The sequence below is a fragment of the Hippocampus zosterae genome, chromosome 13, assembly GCF_025434085.1.
Source record: "Hippocampus zosterae strain Florida chromosome 13, ASM2543408v3, whole genome shotgun sequence".
Taxonomy (NCBI): domain Eukaryota; kingdom Metazoa; phylum Chordata; class Actinopteri; order Syngnathiformes; family Syngnathidae; genus Hippocampus; species Hippocampus zosterae.
Window position 1 is genome coordinate 22,715,438 of NC_067463.1, and position 12,051 is coordinate 22,727,488.

At 46.8% G+C, this 12,051-nt stretch overlaps 2 protein-coding genes across 2 annotated transcripts; both read left to right on the forward strand.

The window, feature by feature from the left end:
* The first annotated feature begins 823 nt into the window (after positions 1–823).
* LOC127613136 (retinol dehydrogenase 8-like) lies at positions 824–3,569 on the forward strand. The gene is made up of 6 exons (XM_052084047.1): positions 824–1,056; positions 1,883–2,044; positions 2,164–2,343; positions 2,691–2,784; positions 3,050–3,233; positions 3,342–3,569. Exons 1-6 carry the CDS (start codon positions 951–953, stop codon positions 3,567–3,569), a joined length of 954 nt encoding a protein of 317 aa, XP_051940007.1. The 5' UTR covers positions 824–950.
* Positions 3,570–4,588: 1,019 nt separating this feature from the next.
* Positions 4,589–11,835, forward strand: fbxl18 (F-box and leucine-rich repeat protein 18). Its single transcript, XM_052084021.1, has 9 exons — positions 4,589–4,793; positions 5,494–5,693; positions 5,809–6,158; positions 7,448–7,583; positions 7,711–7,980; positions 9,079–9,502; positions 10,346–10,736; positions 10,902–11,120; positions 11,413–11,835. The coding sequence occupies exons 1-9, from the start codon at positions 4,730–4,732 to the stop codon at positions 11,567–11,569; spliced, it is 2,211 nt and encodes a 736-aa protein (XP_051939981.1). The 5' UTR covers positions 4,589–4,729; the 3' UTR covers positions 11,570–11,835.
* The last annotated feature ends 216 nt before the right edge of the window (positions 11,836–12,051 follow it).

Genomic DNA, 12,051 nt, shown 5'->3' on the forward strand with positions numbered 1-12,051 from the left:
TTTCCATAAATGCAGCTTTTTTTTTTTTTTTTTGACTAAAATTGGGAATTTGCTTCTTCCCCGGGAGCTAAATGTCGTAAAAATGTGATCTTATTGATAGAATGTACTCCACGTTTCAAGAAAATACATTTACTGGTCACGCAGATGCGAGTGGATGAAAATTTACTTGCGCCGTCTCAAATTTCAGGAACAAAATGCCACCAAGGTCCATGTGGAGCCGTGTATTTAAAGAAAGAATGTACTTTTCTTCATGATTCAGTTTATGGTGGTGGGGGGGGGGGGGGGGGGGTCCAAAATGACCCATTGACCTGAGATGGGTCTTGCTCCTGAAAAAAATGGCTAAAAGCACTCGTCAGACCCCACAAACAAATAATTTCTCTTTGCGTTTGTTTCTCTTTGTCAATAAAAACATTCATTCATTCATTCATCTTCCTAACCGCTTGATCCTCACTAGGGTCTCGGGGGGTGCTGGAGCCTATCCCAGCCGTCTTTGGGCAGTAGGCGGGGGACACCCTGAATCGGTTGCCAGCCAATCGCAGGGCACACAGAAACGAACAACCATCCACGCCCACACTCACACTTAGGGACAATTTAGAGCGTCCAATCAGCCTGCCACGCATGTTTTGGGAATGTGGGAGGATACCGGAGCACCCGGAGAAAAGCCACGCAGGCCCGGGGAGGAGAACATGCAAACTCCACACAGGGAGGGGCCGGAGCTGGAATCGAACCCGGTACCTCTGCACTGTGAAGCCGACGTGCTAACCACTGGGCTACCGGGCCGCCCATAAATAAAAACAGAAAAAAAAAAAAAGAAGGGGGAGGCCGTGCCGCAGCGGACCCGAGCCGCGGGACTCACCGAGCTTAATCCGCCGGCGTCTTGTCCATGTGACTTTGATCCTCTTAGGGCGCGGGCACTCATCCCGCGCCGCCTCGGCCTTCAGCGGACACAGATGGCGAGCGGCGGCCAGAAAGTGGTTTTGATCACCGGCTGCTCGTCGGGCATCGGCCTGAGGATGGCCGTCATGCTGGCCAAGGACGCGGACAAGCGCTACCATGGTAGGGGGAAGATACCTTGCAATAATAATGGGGGGGGGGGGGGGAGGGGGGGTTGTTGAGGGCTATTCTGGGACGCTAATACCAATACGTCAAGTATCTCATGCGCGCAGAGAGTCCGCCAAGGCTACTTTGCGTTACATTTGACGCACGTGAGCGTCTTTAGCATCAAGCTTCATCCGATCCGTCCATTGACACCACTTCAGCCAGTGAACTCAGTTTGACACGGCGCGGCGTAGCGACCGTCCGTCTTTTTATAGCCTGGTCGAGCCGTAATCTCCCATCCATCCATCCATCCATCCATCATCTACCGCTTATCCGGGGCCGGGTCGCGGGGGCAACAGCTTTAGCAGGGAAGCCCAGACTTCCCTCTCCCTAGCTACTTCTTCCAGCTCTCCCCGGGGGATCCCGAGTCGTTCCCAGGCAAGCTGGGTGACATAGTCTCTCCAGCGTGTCCTGGGTCTTCCTTGGGGTCTCCTCCCGGTGGGATATGCCCGGAACACCTCACTGGGGAGGCGCTCAGGAGGCATCCGAATCAGATGCCCAAGCCACCTCATCTGGCTCCTCTCGATGTGGAGGAGAAGCGGCTCGACTCGGAGCCCCTCCCAGATGACCGAGCTTCTCACCTTATCTCTAAGGGAGAGCCCGGACACCCTGCGGAGAAAACTCATTTCGGCCGCTTGTATCCGTAATCTCCCCTTCGCTGGAAATCGCACAAGTGGAGATCGTCACAAAATTAGTCGCGTGGCGAACGAAGTGCTGTGTTATGACAGTCAAAGGCAATTCAAGTAGCGCCGGAGGGTATTTGCTTTGCTTGCTCCGTCCGCAGTGGTGGCTACCATGCGGGACCTGAAGCGCAAGGACAAGTTGGTGGAAGCCGCCGGCGAGGCGTATGGGAAAACGCTCTCTCTGGCCGTGCTGGACGTGTGCAGCGACCAGTCGGTCAAACGGTGCATCGACGGCATCAAGGATCGCCACGTCGATGTCCTGAGTGAGTCGCCCGGCGTGCTGCGACCAGAAACACCGCAGACTCCGACGATGTCGTGACCTACCCGAGCCAATTCACGGAACCAAGTTTGTGTTTTTTTCTCCCCCCCCCATCCCGACTAGTCAACAACGCGGGCATCGGCCTGGTGGGCCCCCTGGAGAGCATTCCTATCGAGGAGATGAAGAAGGTGTTCGAAACCAACGTCTTCGGCGTGATCCGAATGATCAAGGAAGTGATGCCTGACATGAAGAGACGCAAAGGGGGGCACATCATCGTGGTCAGCAGTGTCATGGGACTCCAAGGTGGGCGGCGGCCACTTCCGAGAGCCGCACTCAAGAACGCTGGGAGGGGGGGGAAATGTGTTCAACTTTACTCACAAATTCACTCGCTTAGTGTGGACTCTTGGCCTTTTTTAGTCAAAACGCGAAGCGATTGTTCTGTCGTATCAATGGCAACAATTCAGTGTGCTGCCATCTAGTGGAAGAGAAGTTAAGGTCACGCCCTCTCACGACCAACGACCAACTGCTGGCATAGATAGACGGATGAACATTCATCCTTTATTGTAAATTAACAAAAAAAAAATCTTTTACGGACCGATTCCACTCCTATATACAAGAGAGCCTCTTTTGGTTGTTTTTCTTTCGACCAGGAGTGGTCTTCAACGACGTCTACGCGGCTTCCAAGTTTGCCATGGAGGGCTTCTGCGAGAGTCTGGCCGTGCAGCTGCTCAAGTTCAACGTCACGTGAGTAAGCATCATTTGATATGTCAGGAATCCTTACACTGGAGGTGACCCCCCCCCCCCACCCCCACCCCCTAGGACCCTCTCACAATTTGAACACCAATTATTCATAAATACAGTGTGGTCCCCTTAACGCCACGTTGACCCGGATTAGCAAAAGCTCCCCGAAAGCTACGCCCGAGGGAGCCTTGGAGCTCAGTTTTTGAGAACCGCCGTTCATACATAATACCGAATTGTGATGCCATATTTGGCGGTTTTGCCTTCTCAGCTTGTCGATGATCGAGCCCGGCCCAGTTCACACGGAGTTTGAGGCCAAGATGATACAAGACGTGCGGCAGAAGGAGTACCCGGGGACCGACCCGGACACTGTGCACGACTTCAAGAACGTCTACCTGCCGTCTTCCGTGGACATTTTTGAGACGTTGGGACAAACGCCGGATGACATAGCCAGAGTAAGACCTTATTTTATTTTTTTTTTGGACACGAGTACTGTATACATGCTCCTGCTTCAGTCCACAGTGCGAGTACTCTTGCCACGGCTGCCATTTTTTTTTTCACAGTGCACCAAGAAGGTGATGGAAGCCAGCAGTCCGCGATTCCGCAATCTCACCAACCCTTTGTACACGCCCATAGTGGCCCTCAAGTACGCCGACGAGACGGGCGGCCTGTCGGTCCGCGCCTTCTACCACATGCTCTTCAACCTGGGCTCGCTCATGCACATCAGCATGAGCGCCATGAAGTACCTCACCTGCGGCTGTCTGAGGAGCCGCGCCGTGTCGCCAAACTAAGGAAGCCGAACAACTTAGCTGGGGAATGACTTCATCTCAGCTAAGACTACATCATCACGAGGGCTGCAGCCGGTGTTGGTGTCATATTTTTTTTTTGCATATACAACTGCAGTAATAAACCAATCCCTGCCATTTGAGCATTTGACGAAGGCAAGGAATTTAATGTTTGTTATAAATGTATTGTTTTAACTTTGTTTTTTGTTTTTTTAATGTCCGTTTTTTACTTTATGCAGAGCACTTTGTTTGGGAGTACAGCTTTAGCTTTTTAAATATAAATACAGTTGAATTGAGTAATTAGCAATCAGAATGTTGATAAGCCATTCATGACATTAGCTTGGCTTAATGTAGCGTTCGACATTAGTTTTGCTTAATTTAGCATAAATGGTTGCAACAGACGATTTATATCAAGTATCAAGTACAACTATAAATACTGTTGACTTGACTTTATTGTCAATTTTGTTGTAAATGTATATATCAATAAATACATAAATATTAATAATGAATTATTATTACTATTAAAAATAATAATGAAATAAACTAAGCGCTCCTGTCACTGAACTATGGATGTTTGAAAACAGAAAGAAAAGGCGAGTCATATGTTCGTCTAATTTATTTTCACACAATCTGCCTTGAAAATGAATTTAGAATGTTGATTAGGACTTGAAAACACTACAAGATCTCTCCAAATTCCATTTCAAATTTGACAACTGTAAAATGTTGGGCACCATTCAAATCTCCAGAAAGTCGCCTTTTAAAAGATCTTGTTTTAAATGTCATGTTCACACCAGACGACGTGCATCAGCGATTTGTTTTGACAGATGACGGACATGTGATTAACCCAAATTAAATTCAGAATTGGAAGATCCAAGGGGAATTATGAGCGTCAACTCCACTCGAGAAGTTCCAATTCACCAATTCTCCCGCTGATACTAATTGCGTGAGGCTGTCGTCATCTTCCTCGGACTGATCGATTATTCGGAAATAGATTGCTTTGACGTTGGGTGCAACGCGTAAATTCTTCCGCCGTCTTGCAGCGATGAATGATGTCCGTGCATGCCAAGAAGGCGAAGCGGGAGGCGGTGGGGAGGAGAATTGAAGCCCGAAAGCGAACATGTCTCCTCAGCGGCTGAGCACCTGACGTCTAAAAAAAATAAGTGTCAATGGTGTCCACGCTGAGCGGCGCTGCTGACATTTCAGACGTCGAAGGAGCGAAAAGTTCACCAGGTGGGAGGATAAATAATTTAGCACCATGTAGCATGTAGGCTAATTGGTACGTCGCCAGGTGATCTTCAACGTCACAGTTCTGTTCGTGGCGAAAATTTCTCCCAGTCTGCTGGTTCGCCGTTATTTTATTCTATTTTATTTTATTTTTTACGAAATGCACCCAAATTTCGTTGTATGCTATACAATGACAATACAGGCGATTCTGATTCCGTGTATGTCCACCATGAGTGATCGGAGGGATATTTTAACTGCTATGAATCAACAGCATGACTCAAGAAAGTATCTCCTTTCCGGATCGCTTTCAAACGCCTCACTCTGAAGATTTTTAAAAAAAAATTCTGTGAACTCCACTCTTTCGTAATTGTATAAAAACCGTCAGACATAAAAAAAAATATATAATAATTTTAAGAACGATTATTAGCTCAAGGACGTTTGTCATTTGTATTACGTTTCACGATTTAAAATGAATAAAAACGATTTCTATCATTTATGTGTAGAACTTTCAGGTACAGTAATACTGTATAAAATGTGTTTATGTTGCTCATGTACAGTTTTTTTTACTACATTTTTATTTTAACTAAATATAGAAATGTATTTAATTATAACAACATTTCTGGGCAACATTTTACAGTGAAAACACAAAAAAATCAAGCGTAGGTCATGCTCTGTCTCCATTTTGTTGGTCAACGTTTCAATGCAGGCCAGGCCGAGGAAGACCTCGCGATGGCGTCGGCAGCGGTCGGCATGTCCGATCTGTCTGACGAGATCCTTCTGCACATCCTGCGCCACGTGCCCGTGTGCGACCTGCTCACCAACGTGGCGCCCGTCTGCCAACGGCTGCAAACGCTGTGCCGCGACAAGAGTCTGCTAGCGCACGTATGCCTGACAGAGGAGTACACGGTACGCACACGGGCAGAATAATAGATGGACATGCATGTCACACGCAGGGAGACAAACGGGTGTACAGTTCGTTTATCTGTCATCTTCCTCATATTTGTCCCCTCTTCTTGCGCAGATGGATGATCAGACGGTTTGCCACACCCTGCGGCAGCTGTCGAATCACGTGCAGTCCCTGAGCCTCAACGGCGTCTATTGGCTGAACAGCGGCGCGGTGGACTCGGTGGGACGCTGCAAGGCGGTGACGCGTCTGGACCTGAGCGGGTGCCGGATGACGGCGTCGCGCCTCTCTCGCTTGGTGTCCTCGCTGCCTCTGCTGCGCTCGCTGGCCTTCGACGTGCAGCCGGGCTTCGACGCCGGCAAGTTGGCGGGAGAGGCGGTGGACCGACTCAGCCGCTTGGCCGAGCTGCGGCAGACCTTGCTGACCCCCAGCTACGGCGTGGTGCCCTGCTGCGCTCAGCTTCGCAAGTAAGGACCGCGCGGGAGCCACCCGACCATTTCTAGGTCTTCATTCTTAGTGTCCAGGATGGACTTTGGCCATCCTACAACATTTATTGTAAATTATTATTATTTTTAATCAGTTCACGATAAAAAAATAACTAAAAGGAAATTCTGAATGAAAATGTCATTAAAAGTAAAAAAAATTGATTCAATTTTTTTGGGGGGGGGGTTGTGGCGTAGAACATTTAAATTTATAATTGAATTCACATATGTTCAGAAAAAATATTTGTAGTAAGGGTGATGTTTCCTGTCAAAATTAATTGTGGTAAAAAGTATAAAATGAAACGCACAAATAAATAGAAAAAAATGTAAATCAAATGTCAAGCTTAGATTACAACGGAAAATGAAATTAAACCATGAAGAATGATGTAAAAAAATAGGTGCAAATTAACATCAAAAGAATTGTATGAAAAATAATTTGTACAGGTAAATTCATATGACATTACAGTGAATGTGTTTAAATTTCAAATGTAAGATACGCTTTTTAAAAATGCATGAAAATTAATGTCAAAACTAAAACACCAATTATAACTGCACATGTTAGCATGTACAGTTAAACCATGCACAAAAATCGGAATTAAATTAAAAATATGTGCTTTGTCAGGCAATTTTTTAAAGTTCTAAGGCTAAAAATAGGTTTAAAAACAAAAATTTAATTCAAGAGTTTTGTTCAGAAGAAATATTTCACAGATATCCAATTACAGACATATGTAATTTTGTGAATTGTATATCATTTGTAAATTTATATAGATTTAAAATGCATGTTTCAGTACATATAATACAAATAGAAAATTCAAGTAAAATGACAATAGAAAGTTTTAAAGTATCATATCGGCTAAATTACAAAATAAAATGCAATGGTCTGTGTAAAAAAAATGATATTGATTAAATATAAAAAATAACAATCATAATAATAATAATAATAATTAAATGATGTGAAGGTAAATTGTAAATAGTACTGCGATTTATCCATTTGTGTTCATATTGTATTTAATTGAAAGATGTTTGTTGTTGTTTTTTTTTTTTCTCTTCTTCTTTCTACATACATTCTTGCTGCTGGAGGCTGTAAATTTCCCCAGTGTGAGACGAATAAAGGATATTATCTTATCTTATCTTATCTTATCTTATGATTCAAAGCAATCCTGCCTGTTTCGTCTGCAATATAGAGCACGAAACTGGGACGGTATTTTTTCCACACGGCTTACTCTCATGCGAGTAAGATGCAAAAGTATTGCGTTGCGTTTGTGTGCCGTCAGGCTGGCGCTGCAGTTCGACATCTCGGACGTGACCAGGGAGGGCACCGGCGTCAGCTGCCACCTGATGGTGGGTCAGAGCAGCGTGCCGCACTACGAGCGGCTGGAGGAGTTCAGCGCCCGACTGGCTCCGGGAGAGGTTCGCCCCCCCCCCAAAACCCACGAGTATTTTTACATCCATTTCACTTTTACGATAGTGATACATTTTTAGAAACAACAATTTGCCGACAAAAGCCACGAAAGGCGACGTTTGTTTTGCGCTTTAGGTCAACCAGACCTTGCTGCTGCTCTACCTGGCCGTGTTTAGTGTTCACGTTCCGGAGCGCCTGCGCGTTTTCCTGGTGTCCGTCCCCGGCGCCAACCCGGCCCGCTGGCCCACCGCCCCCTCCTTGGCGCAGAGCTTGGGCCTGCGAGGCGACCTGGAGGCCCTGCAGTTCCCCCGCTCTTGGCTGGACTCTTCGTCATTGAAGCAGGCGCTGGAGGGCACCAGCCCCAAGCACCTGAGCTTCAGCCGCTGTCCTGCCCTGTGGCCGCAGGTGAGAACACACACACACACACCAAAAAATACAAAAAACAAAAACGCTCCAAACTAAAATGAAGCCAAAAAACTGCAATACAATGGTGCCTTGACTCACGAGTTTTTTTTTGTTCCGCACCAAGCTCGTATGTCAAATTTGACCCATTGAAATTCATTCATTCATTCATTCATTCATCTTCCTAACCGCTTGATCCTCACTATGGTCGCGCGGGGTGCTGGAGCCTATCCCAGCTGTCTTCGGGCAGTAGGCGGGGGACACCCTGAATCGGTTGCCAGCCAATCGCAGGGCACACAGAGACGAACAAACACCCACACTCACACTCACACCTAGGGACAATTTAGAGTGTTCAATCAGCCTGCCAAGCATGTTTTTGGAATGTGGGAGGAAACCGGAGCACCCGGAGAAAACCCACGCAGGCCCGGGGAGAACATGCAGACTCCACACGGGGAGGCCGGAGCTGGAATCGAACCCGGTACCTCTGCACTGTGAAGCCGACGTGCTAGCCACTGGACTACTGGGCCGCCCTTGAAATTCATTGAAATGTCAATAATCCTTTCAATTATGGCAAAAATCTATTTTTTTTTAATAAGACCATTGAAAAAGAACATCTAATTGTCTTCCTGCAGACTCGGCTCAATTAGTGGAGCTCAGGTTTCAAAGTAAACATGGCTAAACTAGCATTTAGCTGTTATGCAACACAGAAATGGAAAAACAGAAGCCGAGTCAGCCCCAAGTGAAGTGTTTCTTTTTAAACTGGAGCCAAACCCCTTTCGATTTAAGGTATTTGAAATCAATTTCACTGTAACTTCTTTTAGTAATTTGAGAAAGCTCCTGTTTTTTTCGTTCTTTTTAAATGGCTTGAAATCACTTGGCGGGAATGTGTGGTGAAGCAATCTTGGTCAGATACTTTTGTTCTCTTTGCGTTGTGCTCGACTGCCTTTAGTTGTTTTGCTTTTGGAAATGCGAAGCACATTGCGTTACCTTGTATATGTTGTTATAGCTCGATAATAAGCACATGTCGCCATGTCATTTTAATTAATCTGTCAAAAGTGTGACGGAATGAACACTTGGCTCCCTACCTACTGTACTCGCCAGGTGTTCCGGTCTCTATTGGAGGGCGGCGTGCGAGACGCCTCGCGGCTGCTGAGCCTCAACTTGAGCGGCATCAACCACGCGCCGTACTCGGAGGGCCGCGGCGCCGAGGATCAGCTGCTCCCGGCCACCATGAGCCGACTGGCCTCCCGCTGCCTCAACCTGCGCCACTTGAACCTGATGAACACGCACTACCACCACGAGCACGCCGCCGCGCTCCCGCCGGCCGCGCCCCATCTGTGCGCCAGCCTGGCGAGACTCCGGCACCTTCGCTCGCTCACCCTCCCGGCCTGCGCCCTTTCCGACGGCGTCCAGTCGCCTCTGTGTGCCGCGCAGAACTCGCCATCCTTACTCTTACGCGGCTTGAAAAAACTACCTCGGGTGGGCGTGCAGAACTACAAAGTCGGGACGGAAACGGGAAGCCAAGGTTGGTGCGAAGATGTTGGAACACCCGCTACAACAACCAGAAGAAAATTGCGGAATGTTTAGTGTTTTTTTTTTTTAAGAAGAAAAATAGCACTCTACTGCAGTATTCTACTCTATAAAACAATCATAAAAATAAAATAATAGCCAATAGTAACTCTTTGAAAATTGGCAAATTAATTGATTAATTGAGTTTATTTTCAATTAATTAATCGAATTATTCAATTCAATTAATCTTGAAATTTGGCAAATTAATTGAGTTTATTTTCAATTAATCCCTTATTGGAATTTTCTGATGCCAAATATCAAAATCTGCATCGTATTTAATCGGTTGGGCCCTCTGCCATAAAATGTCATTAAAAAAGATGGCAAAATACCCACACGCACAAAAATGAAATTGAAAATGTGAGCTCATAACACCGTATTTTCATTGTGATAATAATTCGTTCTGCAAACATGCTCGAAACTCTCAACAACTGCGTCTATCCCCGGTGAAATGAATGGAACAATTTTTGTTTAACCTGCCCCACAACGGTTTTTTTTTTTTAAATAAGGAATTTTAGCACAAACAGAGTAATATCATAATTCAAAAGAATATAAAGAATTAAACCGTACAATAAATAGAGCAGTCGTGCCGACCCAAATGAAAAAGAATCTACTCGTACCCAAGTGACCCGGTGAGATTCTTAATTTATGAGTCATTTTACGTTGAGGATAAAGAAAAGAGCGCTGGTGTCGGGCCGGAATCTCGTCTGTCAACCGCCGTTCTTGAATTTTGTTTTGAAACGGAATTCTTACCTGCACTATAGTTTGGATTTGAACAAATCTTTTGATCTACTCTCCGCAGCTGTCGGGGGCAGCACCTTGGGAATCGGCCACCTGGCCGCCGGATGCGTCTCCTTAGAGGCCTTGGAGCTCATCGGGCCGGGTTTCGTCTCGGCGCTGCCCCGCCTGGAGCCGTGCACCCGAGCCAGCGTGGAGCCCCGCGGCATGTGCGCGTGGGCCCGCGGCGTGGGCGACGCCCACCTGGCGGCGCTGGGAGGTTTTCGGCGGTTGCGCCGCCTGACGCTGGCCGGCCTGCCCGGCGTCCTGCGAGGCACGGGACTCGTCCACCTGGTGACGCGGTGCAAGGACCTGCAGATGTTGTCGCTCGCCAACATCGGCACACTGAAGATCATGAACTATAGCGCCTCCCTGCTGGAGGCGCTTAGAAACTGTTCGCAGCTACGAGAACTCAGGTAACGCGGACGCCCCCGAAAGCATTTGTTCGACGTGCCTGCCATGAAAAATCTACACATGAAAATGCTCGAACTGGTGATTTGTTTTTGAGGCTGTTTGGGAAATTTTCACGGTCACATTTTCGTCTCATTTTGACCATTTTTGTTGCGCTTGTGTATGTTCAGGTTAGAGCAGCCCTATTTGAACGCCAACTCGTCCTTCTTCGACGCCCTCTCCTGCTGCTCCCGCCTGCAACGCTTTTGCCTCATCTCGCGCAACGGCTCCTTCGAGGGGGCGGCGGCCGAGTCATTTGTGGAGCGCTGCGGCCGCCTGGTCATGTACCACATGTTCACCGGTGGCACCTTGGTGGCCTGCCGCAATCTCCAGAAAACTCTCCTCGACAGGTCTGCATAGAAGCACAAATTTATGGCTGTGTGATTTATATTAGCAATTCATGTTTTGGCTAAGTGCAGGCAGCGTGGGTTCGGTTCCTGCTCATTGACGGTGTGGCTGTGGTTGTTGGTCTCTTTTTTTTTTTTTTTTGCTCTGCGACTGGCTGGCAACCAGTTCAGGATTTTGCCTTTCGCCCCAAGTCAGCCGGGTTGGACTCTGACTCCCGAGTGACCCTGTACAGCATAAGCGGTGTTGACGATGACATGACATGCGTTGTTAATATTTTGTGCGTTTCTCTTGCAGGTTTTCCTCCCAGCGCCCGGGCCTCTCTGCGGTCATTTACCCGATACAGCACGAAGACCTGCCTTCCGTCATCAGAGACATCCCGCTTACCCTGCTGGACGGCACCACGTTATTTCAGAGTCACGTGGCCCAGCCGCCGCATTTGTCATCATGGTGATGCCAACACAATCCTAACGCCATTGGTGGTGCTGCTGCTGAAGTTGACACTTGAAATGACTGATTTGGCTTGTTTTGTACCATTTTCAAGCACATTTCTTTCTAATTTTACCTTGTATGCCTCAAATGGGCAAAAAAAAATGGTTGGGGGCGGGGGGGGGGGGGGGCTAACATGCCACTCTTTTATAAGTGCCAAATGAATAGATGTATTTGTTTACAAATGTATATGTTGGACCTACAGTTACAATAAATTATGATTTTTTAAAATACCTTTGTCCCTTTCACAATAAAATCCGGAACTAAAAGGAAATTAAAATGATACATATTCAAATGTTAACTCGTAAAAAGTCTTAGCTTCCATCATAGAATTTTTAGTTTTATTTTAAATGATCAAATATATTTTTAATGTTACTTTTTCAATCTGTTTCATGTATTTATTTTTTGTATTTTTCTTTTGCTTAGCAATGTTATTCTGATTTGCAT